We start from the raw sequence: 24,492 nt of genomic DNA, 5'->3' as shown, positions 1-24,492 counted from the left end.
TTATGAGCCTTATTTGAATAGACACTTTGTAACTTGGTGCTTGTGGCAAATTGCAGATGTAATCATTTCTTTGCACAAATCTCTGGTGTCTTGCTATAGCACCCCCTGACATCAGCACCCCCGGTTTGTTGTGCCAATAATCATGATTGCTCAGCTGGAGAACATCCTCCACCAACATCCTCTGGTGAGGACACCACCTTTCCTGTGGAGCTTGGGTGGAAAGACAACAGTCCACAGCACAAAATCCAGACTGTGACAAAACACCTGTGATTCCAGTGGTACTGCTTTCCTTGGACACACAGCCTCTGAGAACAGTTTTTCTCAGACACAGTCCTTTTCCACAACTGGAATCAGGGTTGGTTTCTGCCTTGGCTATCTTCCCAAATCAAACTCAGAGACACTACATTTGAAAGTTTGTTTGAATGTTTGCTCTTGCTCATCACAGCAGTCCCTCTATATAGTCTACCAAAGTCACCATGCTAGTAAAACATTTATCTGCAGCAAACTAATTTTTGTTCACTGTAATTGTTTTTGTAAAATGTTTTTGAGCTTTCCAAAGCCCTCTTCTGTTCTCCAAGTTGGGACCCATACATAAGGACACCTAGCACCACAGAAAATTTTACAGGCAAAGAGAAATTCTGCCATTTACAAATACACTGGAAGAAGTCTGTATCTTCAAAATCTGATGGTATTTATGCCTCAGACAATAAACTCAGATAAAAAACTGAATCAATGGGGTCCTCTCTAAACGAACCCTCCCTGTTCTTCAGTTACATCCTACACAAATGTGCAGCATTTGAGAAGGCTCAAGTGTATAAAATGCCTTGAGATGCAGAGTTAAGAGATGGCATATTAACCAAAGACATTTTTAATTAATAATTTAATTAATTTTACTTAATAATTAATTAGTAATTGTTATTATTAATAATAATTATTATTAATAAATAATTAAGAATTAAGAATTATTTACAGAAGTTATGTAGCCACACAACTCTAAATATTTTTCAGGTCTGGACTGGTCCTTGTTGCATCTAGCATCTCAAACTGAGCTGCAATTTTAAGATATAATGATATATTAATATGCAAATCTTTTGTTCAGGATTTTTTTTACTTTTTGTATCTGTTATACTACACAGCCTACAAGTTTGAAAGCTGCATTTTGCTATCTAGAGCATGACTTCATAGACTATGACTTCATAGACATAACTATTGGCCTGTTTTAATACAGTACAGTGTAGAGGTGATTTTTAAGTCAAAGACAGTAGTGCCATTTCTACATGAACCTTTGATTGCACTGGAAAAAACACAAGTTTTGGACAAATACTAATAATAGAGTTTCTGACAAAACCCAAATACTCCAGATAAAAATTAAATCATTTGCTGAGGAAAACCAAGCCACATTGTAAGGAGAGAGAGCTACAAACACCACTATGCCTTCCTGTGACTTCTGTTCTCCTAAGGTTTCCTCAGAGTTACACTGATCCTCATAACTATGGTGAAATCAAACTCATTTGATGCAAACAAGGTCATGGTAGTGCACCAGCTGCAATCATGCTATGGGCTCCTTTGTCCCCTGCTGAAGGATTAAGAAGATTTCCTAGAGCTGCTTCCTACCAGAATTGCTAAGAAGTCACTTCCAGCTACACCCAAGGTGCTTTCCTATCCTTCCATTCCTTGGCATTCACCTCAGTGACTCACAAGGAAGGATTAAAGTTGTACTCTGGAAGCTCACTGAAAGCCAGAGTCTCCTTTTGTAAGCATAACAAGCCTTCTGCAATTTCTCCAATTTGCTTCCTGTAACTGACTCTTGTTCCAAACAACATCAGAATGTTCCCTCTGGCTTGGACCAAAAAAGCATTCCTGGTCCAAGGTTCAGTCACTGACCATGAGAGTTAGCAGGTGCCTGGAGAAGAGAATAAGAATGTGCAGCACAACTTAACCAGCTTAAGTCTGTTGACTCAGAGATTTTATTTCTGTGACTAAAAGGCTTTGGAAGATTTTTTCTTCCATGGATTTGTCTGATTGAAGCATCACATAAGAGTAAGTTTAATGGTTTAAAAACATGCTGCTGAAAAATGCCTTCTTTTCAACTGATTCTTGACCTGTTGTCTTCTGGTTTCATTGGATTTGTGTTAGCTCTTAAATGGAAAGAGTATTTTTCCCTATTTATCGTCTCTGTTCCATATATCATTTCAGATACTCCTCTTTCCCTTCAATCCTTTCCCTTCTAGGATGAAGAGTCACAATAAATCTACTCTTGTCTTGTAGTGAAAATGTTTTCTACCTTCAACTACCCTTGTCATCATTCTACAATTTTCCCATTCAGAGCACAGTCAAGTTTTCTCTCCCAACACACACAAAAAAAAAAATCTCAGTTTTTAACAAGTGGTGAATGAATTTCAGGTAACTTTAAAAAATGCATTAGTGGTTTTATTTAAAGCACTTCACTTTCTTCAGATCCAAGAGTTCTTTTTCCCCTCCTGTGCTCACAGCAGAAACCCATGAATCCCACAGCCAGATTCTCAGGTGAAATTCACAGTTATCTTCCCCAATAATGTCCTTGCTCTGTTCTCTGTCTTTCCCTCATTTCCTGAAGTGCCATTCAAACGACTCTGGTGGAAAAATGGCTCTGGTGATTCATGACAGTTAATTCCCACTCTGGTGAGGACCAAGGGAATTTTAGTTACTGCAAGAATCTTAATACCTGCAAAGCATGCAGCTGGATGGATGTTTACGTGGAGGCACCTTCTTTCCACTGAGGATTTTTATTATTAAAATTCAAATCTGTGATCTGTAGAGATCTGAATGACAACCAAAGTAACTAGAAGGACTTCTAGAGACTTTACTGACCTTTGCTTCTGATCTATAAGCAATCAGAAAATGTTGAACCAGCTGATGTCACCATATCCCTCAATCACACCTTGCATCTTAGAATCACAGAATCATTGATGTTGGGAAATACCTCTAAGACCATCAACTGAACAATCTTGAAACAATAAACCCCACCAAAACTAAGATTGACAAGAAAATAACTCTTGAAAATATATCTTAGCAACCAAGAGACTGCTACACCTGTGTTATGCCAGTATCAGCACTAGCTGAAACTGCTATCACAGATCATAAAGTGCATTTGCAGGTTTCCAAATGCCCAGTCAAATCCCACAATAGAGACAGAGACTGTTCAGTTTAAGTGAATCTTTGAACATGTTTACAATAAGTTTTGCAAGCTTTAAACTTTTATGATGCCAGCACTTCCAACACTGATTTTCAGTCTGACTCAAAGGAAGAATGCTCATGGTTGGCTCAGATAACATCCTCTTGCAGGGTTTCTCAGAGACAGGTGAAGATTACATAAGGCAAAATAATGGATGGAGAAATGGTGCATGACCGCCTAGTCATCTCATCCCTTCTTGAGCAAGTGCACCTAAAGATTGTCCTTAGCTTCAGGCTCTTACTTGTACTTAGAAAAATCTCTTCCTGAAAAATTCTAATTGAAACAGATGATGATGATGATAAGGAAAGACAGTTTATTTGACATTTACTGTCCAATAACTTAGTATCCCACAGTACTTTCTAAGCTATTCAGAATGGAAATTATTTTGAAATAAGAGACTTGTCCAAAGTTTGCCCAAGTCTAGACCCAAGTTCCCAGCACCAATCTGTCTGCACTGGTGGAAGGCCAATAAACAACTTGAGAGCTCCAGAAATCATTAGGGAACTGTTATTAATGTCTATGTATTAATATCTCTCTAGAAATTCCTTAAGTCCCCCGGCCTCATTATTTTATCTTTTTACTATTTTGTACTAGGAGATGGCAAACACACAAACTGGCAAGTGTACAAGGATATGGAGCCCACCACTGCTGAGCTCTACCACAGCATAATACACCTAATTAAAAAAAAAAAAAACCAGAATGGATGTTATGCTAAGATGTTATGCTGGTTGTCTGCATCTTTCTTTGACAGCACATTTTTAAAAGTGTAGCCTTTCCCCTAACTGTGAATTACAGAGGTAATCTACTTTGCAAATTATTTTAATGCTACAGAAAGGACAAATAAGCAAAGCAACAGAGATGAGCTCTATACTTTACATTCAGCCCTTTCCCACCCGCTGCCTGACCTGCAGCAGGAGATGGTCTGACCATGGTTTGTGAAGGCAGAAAGAGCAGAGGAAATGTGACACAAACCAACACAAAACACCAACTGGACACTGGCAGTGCAGGAGAGCTGGCATGCAATCACATGGCTGAGGAATTCAGCCCAAAATTTCTGAGATCTATACAGCACCTTCCACACAGGTCCTTCCTTGCAATCACTCCCATCATAACCAGCCCATGAGCAGCAATTGTTCAATAAGAAACCCTTCTTCATACCTTGGGTCCTCCACTCCCTACAAAAACCTTCCCTCAGCCCAGCAAAGCTCTCTTTCTGTCAGAATAGAGGTTGCTTAGCCTTGAACAGACATCTTGTTCCAAACACAGACAGACCTTACTCAAAATCTACAAATCCTGCAGTTCTCCACTTACCTATCCAGAGTGTCCTGAGGCACTTTACTCCCTCCAGCTCTGCTGCTGACACTGCTGTTCTTGTTGGCAGTCATGGTCATTTCTGCTTTCTAGAAATGTGGATATCTGTGAGAAGAAAAGTCAATTAAGCTTCAGCAAGCCCAAATGACAATTAACTCCTTGAACTACTATTCTGTGTAAAGGCACAACTCCAGGTTGCTTTTCACTCTATAAAATGCAATCAGGGTAGTGATGATCCTGAAAAACGAAACCCTCTACTGCTGCTATTGCACATCCACAGCCAAGTTTATCGCAGCCCAGTGCTATAAATGGAAGTAACTTATGAGAAGTAGGTGTGTGCTTCAGGTGCTGGCCTGTCTGATGAACAAACTTGATATCAAGTTCACAGGCTTGGTGTGGTTCTTCCATCCATCAGAGTATGTGGAGATCCCAGCAACAGCACTGTGTGATACTTGCAAACACCATAGCTGTGACTGGATGTTTGACCGCACCATAGCTGTCCCAAGGAATAAAAAAAAGCTCTCTCACCTTTAAAGTGCAACTCTATTATGGAAATATTTTCTAACACTGAAAATTATTCAATGATGGATTTTTGAATATAATTTTCAAATCTGCTTGTGATATGAAAATATCACAAGCAGTTTTCTCTGTTGGCCTCAGGATTCTTTAAGTAAAGCTGTCTTAGGACACTTTTAAAACCTCAGGTAATATAAAGAATCTTTATCAATTCCTAGTTATTTTTTTTAACTATTTGGTAATCCCAAAAGCAGTGAACTTAATTTCAGCCCTGTGTATAAAGTTGTGTGCCCGAAAGATGGGTCTCACTTCTGTGACATTGCTGCTCACTGGCAAAGAAACAGCCCAGTACCATGATTTATTTTACCTTCATTCTGCTGTCTTAACAGCCATGTCATGCTGTGACTGAAGGGAGAACATGATGATATGGGTAAAGGCCAGGATGCCATCCAAGGGATGCAAAAGCAGGAATCTCTAATATAATTGGGATATCATTAGCCCCTTCATTGACTATATCACAGTGTAAAGCACAGCTCTTAGTGGCCATTTTTTCTGTCGTTGTAATCCCTTGAGAAATATTTTGCAAAATGAGGGAGGAATGTATTTTCATGTCATGATAAGATTCCTAAAATGCCAGCAAAGTCCCTTGAGAAAGAAAAGGAACGGTATTTACTCCACCTGATGCTACAGGAGTCATTTATGAAGTATTCTGTGGCTCTGCTGGCACCAGTCTGAGTGGTTTCTGAGATGCTGCTCAGTTTATAAACTAAAATATCTACCATGGTTTACAGCACTGCCACCCAGGGTCTGACCAGAGCTACCAACTTTTACGACCATTAACAGCACAGCTAATGCAAAAATAAGGAGTGTTACGAAACTTCTTGTTTACTCAAACCCACAGGAAGTCCAGACTGCTTGAGAAGGCGCTGTAATGTGATGCTGCAAAACAAGCTGGGGGCTGACAACACACAAAAATCCCTACACTAACTGACCTATCACAGTCAAAGGACATTCTCTAAACCACTTTATTCCAAGCAGTTCTGCCACAAACACAGTCAGAAAATCTGCAGACTGCAGCTCCAGAGGCAGAGTAAATCATGCTGACCACAGACTCCAGGTCTACTTGTCCTTCTCTGCTGCCTTGTATCAATTTTCCCAGATTAAGCAGAGATTCTTTTTCCCCCTGGTTGGTAACATTTTTTCTACACTGAAGCTCCCTAAATTCCTCCAGTGTCTCATTGTTATTGTTAGCGTTACATTATCAAGATTACAGGACTGTTACAGAACTGCCTGTTCCGACTGGAAAAGGGATTGCTTGGGACAAAAAAGGCAGCCTACTAATGCTGGCCAAGCTTTCTAGGACTGTACATTCCACAGAGAGTAAGCAGTTTTGTTAATGTTTTCCACACACCAGTTCAATACTTTTACTGTGTTCAATCTAAATCACTTATTAACACTTAATGTGAGAAAAATAAGAAAGATAAACACGGTGTAAGGAGAACAGTAGCTGTTAGCATGCATGTGTAACATTAATTTTCCAAGACTTGCTTTTTTGTTCAACATAAAAATAAGCTGAAGACACCCTCAAAAAGATGGGAGACTGATTTCACACATTAAAAAAATATAGTGTGCTTTTGTGCTGCTGGTTTTGAGAGTCCACTTTTCCGAAACCCAAAAATCGGAAAAGGGGGAGGAGGGGAAGGAAAGAAAAGTATGTCAAAGCTTGATAAAAATCATCATCATCAACATTTAAAAGGAGTGATTATTTAAATGTTACATTTCAAAGCCTCCTTAAATGTCAAGTAGAACAAAGTGGTTTGCTTTCAACTAAAGATAAATTGACTTCCTAAAGACAGTTTCTCAAGATATGTCAAATTTACTGATATAAGTGTGCTCCTTCCCATGCCGCTGAGACTATGATATATATGGTGATATCAACTGACTTTTCTATTTTTCAATTTTCCTTTAAAGCTTATTTTGGATGAATATTTTAAAGCAGGTGATGCTGGTATCATCCCAGCATATGCAGAAAAAATGCAAACAATGTGAACATGGCAGAAAAGTGTTCAGTCATTTACAGAGGTGCCTGTAAGAAAAGACTTCTATCACCCCAAAAAACTCACCCACCCATGTACCACTGCATCCCAAAAATAAAGGGAAAAAATAAAACAGAGACAAAGAAACAAGAGAGAAAACCTAAACTAGGGAGAGAAAACCTAAAGTAAATGTTATTGTTATATAGAAAGTTATTTTATAGCCTTCAAATGAGTGTGACAGCCTGCAAGTTTATTGAACCTTTTTTAGGGTCAGAATCACATCCCTTGGGCTTGAGTGAGAGCATTCCACATTACACTATTTGCAAATTATTCTTCACAAAGCAATGAAAACCAAAATCTCTCAAGTATTGTGATGTACTGTTAAAAACAAATCCAAAAATAATCATGTCGCACAAATTCTGCATTGCCTCATAAACCATCTAACAAACCTGGTCTAAAAATGCAGAATTCTGTTTTATTTGTAAATGTAAAGAATTCCTCTGAAACCCCTTACTTAGCCATAACTTGTGCTTTGCTCCAGACCTGGTTTCACTAATTTGACTAGGATAGCCCTCAAATTGGCAATTTAATGAGCCTAAATGGTAGAATCATTGTATCAATTTTGCCTGAAACTTCCAAAAACCATTTATCAGGATCAAAAACTAAAGATGACAGGCAAATATGAGAAATTAGGTGACGGCAACATGGGATCTGCTGCTCGTGCCAGGCAAGGTTCAGCATCCTGACTAAAAAAGGGCTGCTACCAAGTAGATGTTTCCTAAGAGATCTTTATCATTGCAAGCTCCAATGAGAGAATATTCCTTATGGACCATCTTCCCCCCTGTTTATGGCATACTTACACTTTTTAAATTAAACTGTACCTTGGAGATTTTAATGGGGCACTGGAAGCCATCACACTGTGGGCTAATGAACAGTACAGCATCACTGAATGTCTAATTCCATTAACAGGTGTTAGCAAGGGAAGGGTAAACCCTCTGCTCCTCCCCTCTGCAATTTAAAATTATTCTTAATTTCCTAAAGCATCCCAACACTTTGGAAGCACCCACTCTCAGTCCCACTACTGAAAAGTGGAAGTTGTTTTTTTCACTAAAAGCTGTGAATGGGAGTGGGTTGAGGAGTGAGGCTTGGAGCAAGCCCTTGAAAAGTCAAGGCAACACAGAACATTTTAATTGCTTTATAGCTTCAAGAAAACCTCCTGCTTTCTAATACACAGTGTCCATCAGTTAGCACATTCCAAGAACAGATGCCTTCCTCTCCTTCTGTGGAAGGTGAATATCATTGAACCCAGAAGAAAAGCTTACATGTGGTGTCTGATGACTTGAGAAGGGAACCTCTGAATGTAGGTTCCCAAGCCCTCTCTTGGCATTATCACTATGCTTTGTAATCTACTTGAGATCTTGAGTTCTGATTGAGTTTTTCATGCAGATTACCTTCCCCTTGAAATTCCACTGATCTAGGATCTGGAAAATATTGGAAAATACTACTCCTTTGGTCTGCTCCACAGGGCAGAGACCTGGAGGCATAACAGGAAGTCATAACAGGGAAGAACTACAGGCAGCTAAAGCAAACTCATGTTTTTGAAAAAATACAATAAACACAAACTTTCATAAATATAATAATTGACATGTCTACTTATTTTTCTCTTAACAGTAGCTGCAACAGAATGACTTTAGCCATTAATAAGTTAGCTTAACACATTAATTTGCTTTTCTGAGTGCTTTGAGGGAGCTTGCCCACATGTCAAGAGGTATAGTACAGCTGAACTTTTGTTTAGGAGTTACAGCCTGCTTTGTGGCAATTTGCCTACTCCCTTCCAGTAAAGCAGATAATTATGTCCTTACAGAGCCACGTCAGTTCTGATGAACTGGAAAGCCTAATAAAATGTTTAAAGATTCCTGCCTTGAGAGAGTGCCTGCAGAGACTCCTGAGAGCATTGTTACCAGACTCCATCAGGAATACCTGCTCTCTGGACTGGGATTAACTCCACAGTCTCATCCAAAATTTCCCTCCCTATAATGCACAACCTGTTTTCAGCCAAGTCAGTGACCAGTCTCTCTGCTATGCTTTCACAGCTAGGTGGCAATTTTAATTCTAGCACAAACTTCCTACTATAACCAGCAGGAGCGGTGAACTTGGCTGCCATTGACCCTTGCAATGCCCAAACCACCCTCTGAGCAGTTCAGTCCCCACTGAACTGAATTGGTACTACAAGGAAACATGTTAGAGCACTTACTGGAGGGGAAAGTTACCTCCCCCAGGCAGTCTGCCTAAAGCAAAGACAGCTCTCCATGCACCCTTCACCCTCCTTTCCTGTTTTTCTGCCACCTAAAATGTTTTTCCCTTTTCTGATATTCTTGTTCATTCCTCACCCTGTCTTTATCTGTCTTCCTCACCCTACTTATCTTCTTATTACTTAATTTATCTTCTCCCAAGCTATTCTTCCCCCTCTCCTTAATTGAAAATGGGCAATACCTGGTGGAGAGAACAGACCTCACTTGAAATACACTGCAGTCCAAACCTAATATCTGAACTAGGTAAGAACTCAGGGCTAAGCTCCTCCATTACCCTTAGCAATCCTAGGGCAATCACAGCTTCCAAATGGAAGGAAAACAACATGAAAATCAAGGAAGAAGACATTTAGAGAAGGAGGCATGAACAGAAAACATGTCTGTTATTGAACCACAAATTAGTCTTTCCCTCTGTAAACTTAAAAAAAGGGTTTGGGTTTTAAAAAATACATTGACAGTTTCAAGCTTAAATATCTTGATTTGAGATACCAGGGTAGAAAGGGTCTACATAGAAACTATGCCCAACATATATCACAATTCTTTGGTATTATTCTTCCTTTGTTCTTTCCCATCATTCTCAGGATTTTTGCATAAAAACAACCATTTCAGTCTCAGGAGCTCACCTGTTCCTGCTGCTTACTCCTCAGTGAAGTCATAATGCTCTAATAATGACATCAATACCATTTGCACAATAATGAATTGCTTCTTGTGACACAAAAACCAAATTATAAATTTGCTAAGGAATGAGAGTTGGGTAGCTTTGAGGAACAAAGATTTTTTTCATTAATATCTCTTGTGTCACAAAGGATACAATAAATGAGAAAATAGGGAGAGTTGAGAAAATGTCCTTTGGTATTTCCCACAGGGTGTGACCAGTCTCTAAAAACATCCCAATGCAATTCACAGAGTGAACAAAGACAAAAGTCTTAGTAAGTCTTAGAAGAAACTTCCCAGTTGAGCTGACACCCATGACTGAACCCTCTCACACCAAGGCTGACTGACAAAGTCTGCCAGACAGCTGAGAAGCATCCTGGCTTTGCAACTGCTGTAGGTTTTGATTTGTTAGAACATCATCTGAGGCAAAAAATGGGTCACAGCCATCCTGCAGAGCAAGCTGCTGTGCCCAGAGTTTCAGCAGACCTCCCTTCCTCTCAGGCATATGTGGCTCCCTCTCAGAGCCCTGCTAGAGTAAGAATTGTAAAATTATTAGCAGTTATAGGTCTTGCAAAGTGTTGTAATGATACATGATGAGAGGAAGGGCAATCATCTTTGGATACCTCAGTAAGGCCAAGAGCTGACCTGTGGTGATAACATGAATCTCCTTCTGATTAGATCACTGTGTGTTACTGGCTCAGAACAGTCACTATCTCCCAGAAACAGGTCCTGTCCATGATATCCAAGCTGGAAGTGCTAATGCTTCCAGTGAAGGAAATATTCATCTGCATGGACTGTCTCAATATGATGATATAAAAGCACCCTGGGAGGATGATGTATGGGCTGGAGACCTCATGGATGTAAGTGGAAAACACTGGCCAAAGTTGTCTTGGTTTGTACAAAGCTATGAGAACAACATTGGGTCTGTCTCTTTAGCTCTTGGCAGTTACCCAGGGAATCTGTAGAAAGGCATACAAAAGATTTTAACTCCCCTAGAGAAGATCTTAATTCCCCTGTATCCAAAGTACATCCAGAAGTGAACCTGGACACAGGCATTAGCAGCAACAAATGGGATGGCAACTAAGTCCATTGTTTGTATTAGGGATTTGTGCAGGAACCTTTCAGGAAGGTATCTGTTTACATTTAGAAATTATGTTCTTGCACTTAAAGCAACATCTGCAGGATGCAGAAGCTCTGAGCTGTGTTGGAGCTCTGACATGGATTTCAGCCAGTCTTAGGAAACCTGTTTAGAGGTAAGATCTGCAAATTCAGTGCCAGAGATTAAAGCCCACCACCCACATTCTGGCATTTGGCTGAACGGCCCGTTTTCTCCAAGGTACTCCTATTTTTCCTACTACCTCAGGAATCTATCCAAATCTCCAAATATCACTGCTGTACCAGAGATAGAGGCTTAAAACTGGCCTGATTTGAGGCAATGAGCAGCTGTCTCATGCACATTGGCTTTCTTATTCAGATTCCCTTCATGTCTATGAACATGAACCTTGGCTACCACCTCCCTCTCCTTCAAACTCTATATGTCCCAAGCCAAAAGAAACAAACCCAAGTCCCCTGTGCTCCCAATATGATAAACTGCAATGAGGTGTGAGCAGCCTGACTGAAAGGTGTGTCCATGCCCTGCCTAAGTTCCCACCTCAGACAACTAAATAAAGGATTATCAAAGAGAAGCATGGAGCCAGAAAAATGAGTGAATCCCAACCTCCCTCTCAGCTGCTGAAACAGAGGATGTATCCAAAAGAAGAAGCAGAGAGGAGAGGCGAGGTCCAGACAAACATCAGAAGAGTTCAAGACTGGTAGAGCAAAGGTGAGGTGAAGGATAGCTAAGATACTATGGGAAAAACATAAATGGGAAACAAGAAAGTGAAGAGATTTTTTAGAAATATGAAAGGGCAATAAGAAACCCCAGGTGAGAAGAGAAATACAGCCCCCTTCTTCCCCTCCATGCTGGGAACACACTCTGTGTCCCCCAGAGAAAGCAGCCCAACTTTCCTCATGTTCCAGGATGCTTTCATTCCATGGCTAAAATCTTCCTCGTGGAAGACTTGGAATTTTTCTGAAGATACTTCAAGGAAAATGGATATGCAATACTGACTTGAGACTTCACAAAAAGAGAGAGAAATTGCTGCAGTCCTGCAAAGCAGGTGCACTCATGAGAGTGAGAAGTGCTCAGGGTGTGCATAGCTGCTCATTCAATACACAAACTCAAATCCATATTCAAGTTTTTGAGTCCCTGATTCATGGGTAGAAGCCTCATTCCCTCCCACACACACAGCCCCTGCAGTGATTGCAGGAGACTTGCAGTTCCCAGATTCCTGCAGTTTCTTTATAGAATTGGTTCTAAGGGAGATTGGAGGAAAAACAGAAGAGAAATGACTGAGAGAATATTGGCAGAATGACAATATAGCAGAATGACAATAACAAACTAAGCACAGCAAACTACATATTCCCTTTGTTAATGAAAATTATAGTAGCTATAGCAACAAAAAGGGGGCAGGGAGAAAAAAAGTCCAAGACACTTCAATATCTCCAAAGAACACAGCTTTCTAATATGGAAAAAGCAAGATTTATGGCACCAGCAGCTCCTACAAGACAGGGCTGTAGTAGTGCACCATGGTTTCAATTAAAGGTACCAATCATGAACCAGTACATCTGGGCTCAGCAGTTGACAGGCAACATCATCTATTCCAGTGAAGAGATGGTGGCTCAACTGCTGAGCCACAATTCCTTCAGGCACTGAACTCACTTCTCTTGCTGAATGATGGGCCCTGCAGCCCCATTTCTGGTGGATTTACCTCATATTGTCTGTCAAACCCTGTGACAGAGTGACTAATGCCACTGCTCAACAGAGACATCTCCTGTGCCCCAGCCTTTCTGCCTGCATCCCTTCACCAGCCACCACACCCTGATATCCCTGTGGGTGCTGCCCACAGCACAGCCCTGCACACTCAGCAGGCATCTCAGGGAGAAAAGCATTTCAGTTCCCTGCTGCCTGGGTGTATTTTCCTTCTCAAATACACACACTTGCAAGCTCAAAGAGGGAAGGAATGTCTGGCACTTCTGCGGTGACCATCTGGCAGAAGCACTGCTCCATTTTCTGGCAGCTTGACCAGAGTCTTAGAACAATTATTTCAGTTCCTGATGCAAGCACTGGAGACAAAAGATCAAGTTACATTTCTCTCCAGCCATCAACACTAATTCAGTTTTCACTAAGTCAGCCTTGCTGGAATTTCACTCTTCCACACTAAAACCAAAAAGAAAAAAAAGGAAAGTGTGACTCCACACTGAAAAGCCAGTAGAAGAAACGTAAGGCATTTCAAAAGCTGCCCTTCACAAATGTAAAAAATGCCAGTAAGATCCAAGAGAGAAGGTACTGTTTCTTCCTAGAAAGGACATTTTTATAAGATAAAATGATGAAGAACTGGATGTATCGAAAATTACATGATATCATGGTCCTCCTCAGTGATATCCCCTGGCTTTATAACAACCATGTAAATAAGATTTCTTCCCTTACTATCACAAGCTGATTGTGAGTTGAAGAGTGCCTTCCCACCTATGGCTCAGCCACAGGTATCCACAGCCATCAGCAGAGGCGCTTTTCCCAAGGAAAGGGTTCAGCTCCCACAGCTCTGACCTTTGCCATCTGCATGAAAGGAAAGTTTCAACAAACTACCACAAGCAAAAGTGTTATAAATCACCTTTCATCAGGCCTCCAACCACTAGCCAAAGAAACAACTGGAAACACTTAAACCTGTTTTAACATTCCTTGTAGGAGGAGGCAGGGAAACACCTCCCCATCCACCCACTGGAGCTGATTGCAGCCACCAAACCACTCTGGACAGTGGTTCCTGCCAGTGGAGTTTCTGTTGAGGATTTCTGCAGCAGCAGCCTTTCCCAGCAGAGATAGAAAACCCAGCAGCAGCCACAGAAACTCTAGCTCTGTTCCCATGCACGCTGCATCCAGAGTGGCAGGAGGGAACCGCAGGGGTTTAGAAGGAGGCAAACAGAAACAAATCCACAAACAAACTGTGAATGTATCACATATCTTTTAAACCTTCACATGCTGGGAGATGGTATTTGATGATTTGAAAGAGCTTCTCTTCTTTCCTTTTATGAAAATGATTTACATGCAGCTGTGTACATGACATGTTGGAGCCTTCTCAAGAGGCCAGCCGCTGTTGCAAAGAACTCACACTTCTATGATAGGAATTTCATAAATGAAGGCACTAACTATCTTCCCAGATGCAGGCCTGAATAGACCCACTGTGCTGGAGAGTTCTGCTGAGGGAACAATCTTTCTTCACAGCCCACGGAGCAGGAGTAAACCTGACACAGAGGAGCATTACAGCCTGAACTGCTTTGTTCTGAGATTGGAGAGAGAGAGAGACCCACAGGGGCTGTCAGACAAGCACTGCCCTCATCACACAGGCCTGTGAAGAATGCTCCCAAGCTTCCCAAATCCCACTTCTCTGCTTGCAATCCAAGTCTGAACATCTGTAATGCCAGAGAGGGCACAGGAGAGCACAGCCTCAGAAACATGTCAGGTAGAAAATGTGATCCCACACCCTTACAGTCAGTTGGATGTGTCCAGAAATAACAAGTAGCCAGTGTGTGCAGGAATAGGGTCCCATTTCTTGTTTGCGGTTTAGCTGCAGTGCCATAACGTGCTACCACTTATGTTTAACAATATTGAAACATGTAACCTTAACTTGAAATATTTGTGTGAAATCATTAATTTTATCCAGACAGCATTTGGAATGTTGCACCAGCATTCCTACTCAAAGTTTTAGCACTGGTGCTCCTACTTTAGCTCAGTTCAAAACTGTGAGTAAAAAATAATTTAATAGCAATTTGATTTTGCAATGATCTCATTGAAAAGGCATATGCAGCATTGCCCTTGCAACACAGAAACAGCCACAAGATAAGCCTAAGGGACACAGATTAACACTCTGATCAGATAAAATTTCAGCCCCTTCTCCCTTGCAGGGAATGTTTTGGCCCTTTGCCAAGCAGAAAGCATTCCACACACAAGGGTAAATTTGGTATAGTACCCATACGGAAATATCTTCTACACAACAAGGCCAGGGTATAAAATCTATTATCTGAACACACTTGCTCTCTTACTTGGAACATGAGTGAGCCTACAGCAGTGTTTGACTCAAACTTTCCCCACCTCATGGGAGTCCATATTTGAGCAAGCTTTAGAATGGCACTGGCACTAAAGCTGGAATTCATCTTTCTTTTCTTCTTTCCTATGGTTTTAAGCTGAATGCAGCAGAAGTCCAATTTGGATCTGCTCCCTATACAAAAATATTTTTATTGTTTCTTTTGAAGTGTGGTTACTGTAGACAATAACTCTGCATCAACCAGACCTCCAGAATTGAACCTGTCTACTCACAGCAAAAATGTCAAAGCAGATTTTGCTATGATCAACTATGAAACAGCCTGAAGTTGTGTCAGGAGAAGTTTAGGCTTGATATTTGGAAAAGGTTCTTCACTCAAGAGGTCTTTGGGCGCTGGAGCAGCTCCCCAGGGCAGTGGTCACAGCACCAAGCTGACAGAGCTCAAGAAGCATTTGGCCAATGTCCTCAAGCACCTGGTGTGACTTTTGTGGTGTCCTGGTGCAGGGCCAGGAGTTGGACTCCATGCTCCTCGTGGGACCCTTCCAATTCAGCTTATTCTCTGATAACATACAGCTCATTTAGTGAAAGGGAACACTAAATTCTATTCTGCTTTCATAGGGTTTATGCTTATCTCACCTTAACTCTAGTTCCAGACACTCCTTTGCTACTGCTCATAGAGGGTGATAGCAGAAAGCAAATTACAGCTCAGACTTCTCTGCTGTTTCCTACTCCTGTCGCTGTTCCTCCTTCAGTTCAGGTGCACACACACTCATCTTCCCAATACCAGGTAACAGAGAATTTTAAAATGTCAATCTATGAATAGATATTTTACAGATAGAGGTACTGCACACACAACCTGATAGTAAACTTCACAGATAAAACTTCTCCAGTAAGTAAATTGAGCAGAATGAAGTATACACACAGAGTACATAAACAACACTTTCCTACTAAAAATTCCATCATCACAAAAGAAATAAGTCTTTTAAGGTTAAAAAAAACTATTACACTGAAACTCTTCAGTATCAGCTTCCTGCGAATGTATTTTCACTTGTGTTTGATTGATGAACAAATCAAAGCATTCAAGACAGATACTAAACAGTTTTGTCTGGCATGAGGTCTGCATTGCCAGATTTCCTGTGGTTTCTAGTTGGTACCATGAACTTGGCCACAGTTCATTGAAAACTCAGTCCTAGTGCTCCAAAAGATAGATAAATATCTATGAACATTTTTGTGGTGCCAGGAAGGTGATTTGTATTATAGAGGCAGCTAAAATTGTACCTGTGCCCAGTGCACAGTGGACAAAAGCTGACTGACAGCAGATTCCATCCTGCTACATTTTTTCCACCCTGCAAAAAATGCCTTTTGCAACTCCAAAAAGTAAAGATTTATCAGATTATGAATGCAGTTCAAATACCTTTTGTGACTAGCTACATCTGACGATTTAGGGGTAAGATGCTCTAACTGATAATTTGTGTTAAAATTTGTAGGTTATAAATGCACCAGGATTCACAGGTTCCTACAGAGCATAAATTCCTGAAACTTCCTGATGGAAAAACTGCCTCTCTCTTCTAGTGTGTGCCCATTACTTAACATCTGAACTCCTACCTCATTTTCCCCAGACAAATATTCTCCCAGTTAACCTAAAGAAGAATGCATGGTGGGACATCCATGTGCCACAGGTTTTTTTATCCTGTGTTTTAGATGCAAAAGTCATGTTAAGAAGCTTTTTTCTGATCCTAGGGAATCTAAAGGTGTGACAAACATGAAATTCACTGTGGCTGATTCTTTACAGTAGTTGTATTCTAGGTGAGGCTCTAAAGAAAATGTGGTTTAAAGTTTGAGGGCTTTTTTTCAACCTGCAGTTTAATTTTATGTTTTCTCTGCTCTTTCAGACAACTGCATATTCTCAACTCTTTGACCACACTTTTCATCAAAAAGCCAAAGAGGTTGGAGCCTCTATGTGTGTGATCAATTCACCTCATGCTGTAGCAAAACATCAAGCAAGTACTCCATTCAATTCTCACAGAAGGGAGTTTTGGCCCTTCCAGTTTTAATGAGAAAGCTGGAGCCACAACACAAAAAATGAGAGCTCTTTGGAAATGCAACCACGCCCCACTCATTTTCTGCTCTGTGCCCCATGTCCCCACCCACAGATAGACAACAGAGGAATACCAGCTGTTGAAACTTTGCAGATGGCAAATCCAATATTGTGCCATTTTGGACTTTCTCCTCAAAGGATCGTTCCACATGCCTTCTTTTATAGGGTCAGGATTTCTTTTCTTGGGAGGATGGATAGTTGGGCATGGAAAATATCTGTGGGCATGAACAATGGGGAAATGGCATTTATAAACTGAAATAAAGCCTTTCCAATTTGTGGAAACAGCTGGAGGGAGGAAAGAATCATATGAATAACATATTTGAAACTCAACAGGCTGCCAACAGTGAGTCCTTTCAGATGCCCACTATGACTATGCTCTTATATGACAGTACAACATTTAAATCTATAACTAAAGGTGAGTCAATGCCCAGTGATGTACCCAGCATTTTGTTTCACTGCACTGAGTTTAATCAATCCAGCCTTCCTCTACGCATAATTTGTGGGGAAGGAAGAGTTGTTTCGTCTGCACCTTGTGTATTTCACGATGCTGTACAAGTGCTAGAACGAGCATTAATTTTCAGTGCTGCTTTAAGCAGACAATTCATTCAACACAAAAGAATTAAACTCAGCAGTCAGTCCAGGGGATGGCTGCACAGGCACCTTCAAGAGAGCATCTACTGAGCTTCATGTTTCTCAGAAGGTATTTCACTCCTGCCACACACAAAGAGGCTTTCAGGTTGCAAAAGGAATCTTGTTTCTTACAAGAAAAGAGGGAGACTTTAAGTGTATGTCATTCAATACAGCACATTTTCAGAATAATTCCACAAGAGAATGCCCAATGAAAATAGACAAAAAAACAGGGCCAAAAGTCCACATGAGGAAGCACCGTAACAATATCATTAAAAGTATTACAGAAGCCTTTCAAAACACCTTCAGCAAGGTACTTTGCCCATGTTAAGGAGAAGCAAATACACTTTAAAAAATAATTTTCTTTTTCTATTGAAAGAAGTAAAAGCTACTTGGCAGCTAAATATTTTCCCTCAAAGCTACCCTGCTTCAGCCAAGCCCCATTAATCATTGTGCTGTTAGACAAGATTGCTTTGATGTCCACAGATCATATAGAAGATTTAAGACAGCAAGCTGTCTGAAAAATTCAGTGATAAGTTCAAGGCAAATCAAGGTAAAAAGTGTTTGCTCAGTTCTAATTTAGTCAAAAGTTTTACTTGTTTCTCATGAAGTTTATCCACTTTTGATTGTTATTTTATTTTATCTAGCACTACATAGTGCAAAACCTCTATTGTTACTATTGCCTGACTTACCCAGTCGCATGGAAACTCAACCATCTAAGGAGAAACAAAGAGTAAATTAGAAATACTCTTCTCTGTAAGGAACTGGAAAGAGGAAAAGAAGTGTTGACTTTGATTGAAGGGGTCCAACAGCCCTGTTCAGATGCAAGCAATTTGAGTCTCACTGAGTACTCTCTGAGAACCTGGGCAAAACACGGGATTTTGGTGTTTTTGTTAGAGGGTGTTGTGGGGGTGAAAATTACAGATCTTTTTGGGCACTATAAACAACAAAGAAAACCCACGCTTCCTCTATCAAACAGCACATGGATCCCCCAATAACTAATTTCAGCCAAAACTATTATTAAGAATTCTTTTGGAAAATAGTCAAGGTATGGTTTATGGGCAGAAAAGCATTTTAAAAATACACATTAATGCTTCCATTAAGAAAGAAAAAATAGAAACATGCAGACAAATAACTGCTTAAACTAACGCTTTGGCAACAACAACAAAAAAATATTTAGTACATCACTTAACAAATGGATTTGACCCAGATTGCTACCCTCTGTTTTAAGAGAACATTCTTGAGAAGAGTTCACAGGCTGCTGGTACTACTAATTTATCTCAATTGTGTGACAGCTTTCAAAGAGTCAGTAAAAGACTTGCAACATCCGTTCCCACTTTGTTGCCTACACATATTCTTACCAGTAAGGCCTATTAAAAGAAGCTGAGCTAAAACTGAAAACAAGAGAAATTTTAAATCATAATCAGTAGTTGAAGGGAAGGGTGCTTCTTCTATATACTAAACAAGAGACTTGAAGGATCTGCCCCAATAGCAATCTTGGCTTGCTCTCCACTTCATATAGTCCCCAGTTCTTGTGACAAGATTGTTTTCAGTTAAAATTTGTGTTTGCTTGCCTTCAGCCCACCTGGGCTGTCTTCATCTTCAGGTAATGACACTGTCATGCCATTTCCTTTATTTCAGTCTGAAAAATCACCAACTCAGCTGTGTAGAGGGAGAAAATCCAACTGCATATTCCTTTTAATGAACATTTTTATAGACATAGTGGATGAAAGTGGTCTCAAGATTGTAGTTCGCTAATAAGCTCTGTACAAGATGATATTTTTCTCTCAGCACTAGTCTTATCTTAACACCCTTATCAAGTCACTCTCCCGTGGCTCTACTGATTCTAAATTTCTCTCTGTGGTTCTCCTACTGAGCAAAAGTCCAAAAAGAATAAACATGCCACTTGTCTGAGTCTACAATAGACCATTCAAAGTTATCAGACTGCTCAGCACAATCTTTTACTTTTAAACTCCAAGGCTCCACATGTCCTTTCCCTCCGAGCTGGTTTATCATGATCAGAATCAGTGACCTGAATTTTCCTTTTCTGGAAAACATACTATATATTTGCAATTTCCAAGCATGCTATAAAAGTCACAGAATAACTGGAGTTGGAAAGGACCCCTGAAAACCATCCAGTTCAAAACCTCTGCTGCAGGTTCACCTAGAGCAGGTTCCAGAGGATCTCACATCCAGGGTGGGGTATGAATATTTCCAGAGGCTTTTTTTGCTGACACAGTTGTTTTCATGTGTCCTTGGGTACCTGAACAGTTCGGTTCATCTGATGTTACAAACTAGCTGCTGTAGCTCTGTCACAATTTTCTACTTTAAATAAGAAGCCTGGTTATAATCCCCCTTTTAATTCTTTCCAATTATTAAAAAAAAATGTTTTGATAGACTGAATAAACCCTATTTGAACAAAGGTCTTTCACCTCCTTATTAATCAGTAAAACCAAGACTAACACTCTCTCTTGTCAGTTGAGATGAAGAAATTGCTAGACATCAATAAACATTTCTCAGCCAAAGTTACAGGAGCTCAACATCTTTAAATATCCCAGTGAGAAGGAACACATTTTTAAAAATTAAGTTTGCAGTTAACATATGTAAAATCACACCTCAAGCTTTTTTCCCTAAGCTTTTCTTTTTGCATCTCATTTTTGTTTCTGTCAACATTGTAACATAAACCATCTGAAAGGTTTAAAACTAAACAATTCTAGGCAGTGGGTGAAACCACAGCATGTTAACTGACAGGAGGTCTTGGCTTGGTCTTCATCTTTAAGCATCTATTACTCAGCTGCTGTTTCTCTGCAGCAGGGGCTGGAACATTCACAGACTTCAGTCCAAGATTCCTGGTTTCCTATTAGGTGCTGCTTAAGCATGTTTTTTTTCTTGATTTGGTTGTTTCTTTAATAACTACACCATTCTTGTATTCCATGTTGCCCATCTGAATACAACCAGTACTAATTGACACTTACTGCAGCGTCATTGAACACTGATTGTTCACATGACAGCACACACAGCTGTGATGTCACTTGACAGAGTTGTCCCCATCTGACAGGCATCAGAGCTGGGACAGAGATGATGAACAGAAGACATAGCTAGTAAGAAATTAAGGTAAAGCAGAAGAAATATAAATGTGATATCTCTTAAGTATTAGCCAGTTCTCCTTCAGCCAAATACAAAGCTATTTTCAAAAAACTAAAGTATTTTTCCTATGGCATATAATCCACTGCCAACTCCAGTACAAGAGATTTTGTCCTAGAACAATCTGAAGAGTGAAAAAATGAAAGCTTATAAAATATATATCCTTGTCTGTGTTGGAAACAGCACAATTCCAAACCAGAGACTAATGCTGAAATACAATCCAGGGGCTGTGCTTCCATTCATAAACTGTTCCATTTGAATACAGGGTCTGGAATGAATTTTATCCTCATGTTCAACCAGAGAGCCACAATTTATTACAGTGCTGCACTTTTCAGTTTCAAAATCATATCCCTAACATTTTTTCTGTCAAGTCCAATGGAGATTAGCAGACTTTTCAACCAGGATCATCCATAAAGAGAAAATACAGCAGAATCCAACTACCCAGAGACATGAAGAAGCAAGTCCAGTTATGTACCACATGGCTAAAAGAAAAGAAAACCTACTGTGCACACAGAGCTTCAACAGTCTGAGCTGGAAAGGCATCAGAAAGGCCCTTTCCTTAGTAACAGCATAAGTGGTATCTCAAATTTTAGCTCAGTAACAGCATAAGTGGGGTCTCAGACTTTGGCTCTGTCTTTAAATTACCACTAGACTGTCTGTGCAGCAGCCCAGCTCTATTACTCCTGTGTAAAATCACAGTAATGCTCCCTGACAACTTCAAAGCCCCCAAAAAATAGCCAGTGCTTCCCAGTCCTTGCATATTCTGCAGCTAAGATGTACCACAGAGGTACAGGCTTATTTACATCAGTTAAACTTTGAGCTGTTTCAGGAGCCTCCTTAGGGTTCTCTAGGTAATCATTACTCTCTGATATTGAAATTAAAAGGAATTTAGGATTCAGCAACACTGGTATGACCAATTTCAATCTATAGGGTCATTGCTTTTTGCAGCAATTATCTACAGTTTTCCAGCATCTTAAAATATTTCTCTGGCAAAAAGACCACTCCAAAAATTGCAGCAGAGCTGAATACATTTTCATTGATACTTCTCCAAATACAGCAAGATGAAAGCAGTATCTGCTGCCAGTATACAACCAGGTAAAAGTAATTTAAAAAATTACAAAAAACATCCCATCAGCTTCTGGGCTAGAACAATTTTCTCTTCTGGAAAAAGGGAAGGGAAATTGGTGACAAGGTCCTTCAGCCCAAGAGTGCAATCCAGCAATCAAATCTGTGATTTAACATGTCATTTTTAAATACTAGTTTTTCTTACAGATCTTTTTGCACCAGAAATCTCTAGGTTGATCATTATATACTCATACCACACCACAAATCAGATTTTCACAGTACATAGAGAAGTAGAAACTAGACTTCAGTTAACATAAACCTTTAAATGAAGACAAAGGAAATTATCACAGCCATCAGGTACAGAATTCTTATACAGTAAAATTTATTAATCTGTTAACTATTAACCAAATTTTTTCATTCCAGTAAAAAGCTTTCCATTTGATAAGTCAGAGCCACTACCACATGTCCTTTGCATTGCATTCACATATTTTATCTACCTGGTCACCTAATAAAACAGTCTAGATCCCTTCAAACCTTCCACCTCTCTTTGACTGACACTGAGCAGTCATTTGACAGCATGGATGACAATTTAGAATGAATCCTGCTTTGACTAGAGCTGCTGTAGAATATCTTTTTCAAACTCATCTCTGGGTAGCTCTCTTTGTGACTAAGAAACATTTTTAACACAGCAGCTAACAGTCCCAATGAGATGCTTCACCATCTATTTTGGAAGGCAATATGCCAAGAGAGCTGTGGTGCATTTTCAATCATCTCTTGGCTACTGCTTCTTCCAAAGTTTCTGTCCAAAGACAGCCAAAACCAAGTTCTATGAATCACTGCTTGAATGAGACCTAATTATTCAATTAGTTTTAATGCCTTTCTTTTCCTTGTTTCTTGACAGCCTTACACACCTCTTGCCCTTCAGGGCATTTGTCCACATGTCTTTCCCACAATTGGAGATGCAGGCCATTTCCTTCCCACCCATAACAGCTTTCAGCTTAAGAAGAGAACTGAATACAGCATCCTGCACATCCCCTTTGAATATAGTCCTTTTTACCTAGGGAGAGAGGAAGAATAAAAATCTAAAAATCTGTATAATCACCTATTCACAGCCACACTTTGCTGAGACCTGATCTGCTACTTTGTGTACACCACAGATTTATTGCAAGTTAACTCCCTCACAGAGATATTTGTCATGTTTATTCACCTGAAAGCTTAAGATTATTAATAAAGCCTCAGCTATGAAAATGCAAATAGATGATCCACCTAGCTAGTCTAAGTGGGGGAAACAACACTTAGCTGTGAAACATGAACTGCTTCAAAAAGTGTATTGTTGGAAGGCTTTGATGATGAAGAAAGAGAAAAAAAGAGAGAAAAATGTCTTAGTTCTCCACCTTACTCCTTATGAGTCACACTATTTTTTGTTTTGCCTGCTACTACATTAATACAAAAAAAACACACAAAAAACCCTGTTTCAGAGCAATGCTGTCTGCTTTCTCCCTGTATAACTACACACAAAAGAAACAATAATGAATGGTGTAACAAAGATTTACAGCAAATTCCTAGCTATCTGTTCCTCTCAGTCACTAAGGCAGTTGCTTGACAGTTGCAATGACTCAGTTGCTTTTACAGGAATACTGTCTAGGGCTCAGACTCATTTTTCTGGAAGAAGATTTTCAAGGTAGAATGAAAACTGCAAGCTAGGGTGCAGCCAGCTGAGAAACAAAGCACTTTTTCACAAATAGATTTCTGGTTTTCCCTTTCCCCACCTGAACTGCCAAAAAGAACGTGCTGGTTGTAGAAAAACAACAGAAATGCAAACTTCCCATTGAGATACAGGATGGAGAGATTTTGTAAGTATTGCATTTTTAGCCACAGATTTGTAACAGGACTGGGAGAAAGCAGTGAGCAAATTGATGTGCATTGACTCATTCACCTTTCCTTTTAACCAAAAGGTAGTTAATGGCTCTTGAGAATCAAAATGTGTGTATCCCTAGAAGAGCTACAGCTAGAAAAAGGCAATATTCTACTCAGTTTAACTCAGTTTAACAGTGGTGATTATCAGGCCTGAACTTTACTAGCCCAGTTTTTATTACACCCACTACCTCAGAAACACAGAAAGGCTTAGCATAGTGAACACTCTACAAACAAAACTCAAAATGTTGGTCTCACTTGAGTAGTTTCTCTTCAAACACTGTGGCAATTGGAGTTTGCTGTGATGTCACCCACACAGTTTCTTACACCATTCCTGCAAAGGTGCAATGGAAGAGGTACATTGCTGGGACTGGCTGTTACCAGGAGACAAAGAAAACTTTGCAGTAAACTTCATGAGTCACCTAATGCTTCATTTTGCTGTAGTTTTGCAAAAGAATATACAACA

At 40.0% G+C, this 24,492-nt stretch overlaps 1 protein-coding gene across 3 annotated transcripts in view; it reads right to left on the bottom strand.

Moving 5' to 3' along the window:
• Positions 1-24,492, bottom strand: part of DENND2B (DENN domain containing 2B) — a 155,880-nt gene that overhangs the window by 83,511 nt on the left and 47,877 nt on the right. For all 3 annotated transcript variants that reach the window (XR_008508442.1, XM_036383853.2, XM_054515142.1), the window contains one exon: positions 4,526-4,630. Coding sequence is in view for 2 of the 3 variants with exons in the window: in XM_036383853.2 (XP_036239746.1) it covers positions 4,526-4,605 (80 nt within the window). In the remaining variant the exon portion in view is untranslated. The remainder of the gene's footprint in view (positions 1-4,525; positions 4,631-24,492) is intronic.

This window comes from Molothrus ater, chromosome 6, assembly GCF_012460135.2.
Source record: "Molothrus ater isolate BHLD 08-10-18 breed brown headed cowbird chromosome 6, BPBGC_Mater_1.1, whole genome shotgun sequence".
Classification (NCBI taxonomy): domain Eukaryota; kingdom Metazoa; phylum Chordata; class Aves; order Passeriformes; family Icteridae; genus Molothrus; species Molothrus ater.
The sequence above is the reverse complement of the archived record's forward strand: the minus strand, read 5'-3'. Positions and strand labels throughout refer to the sequence as shown.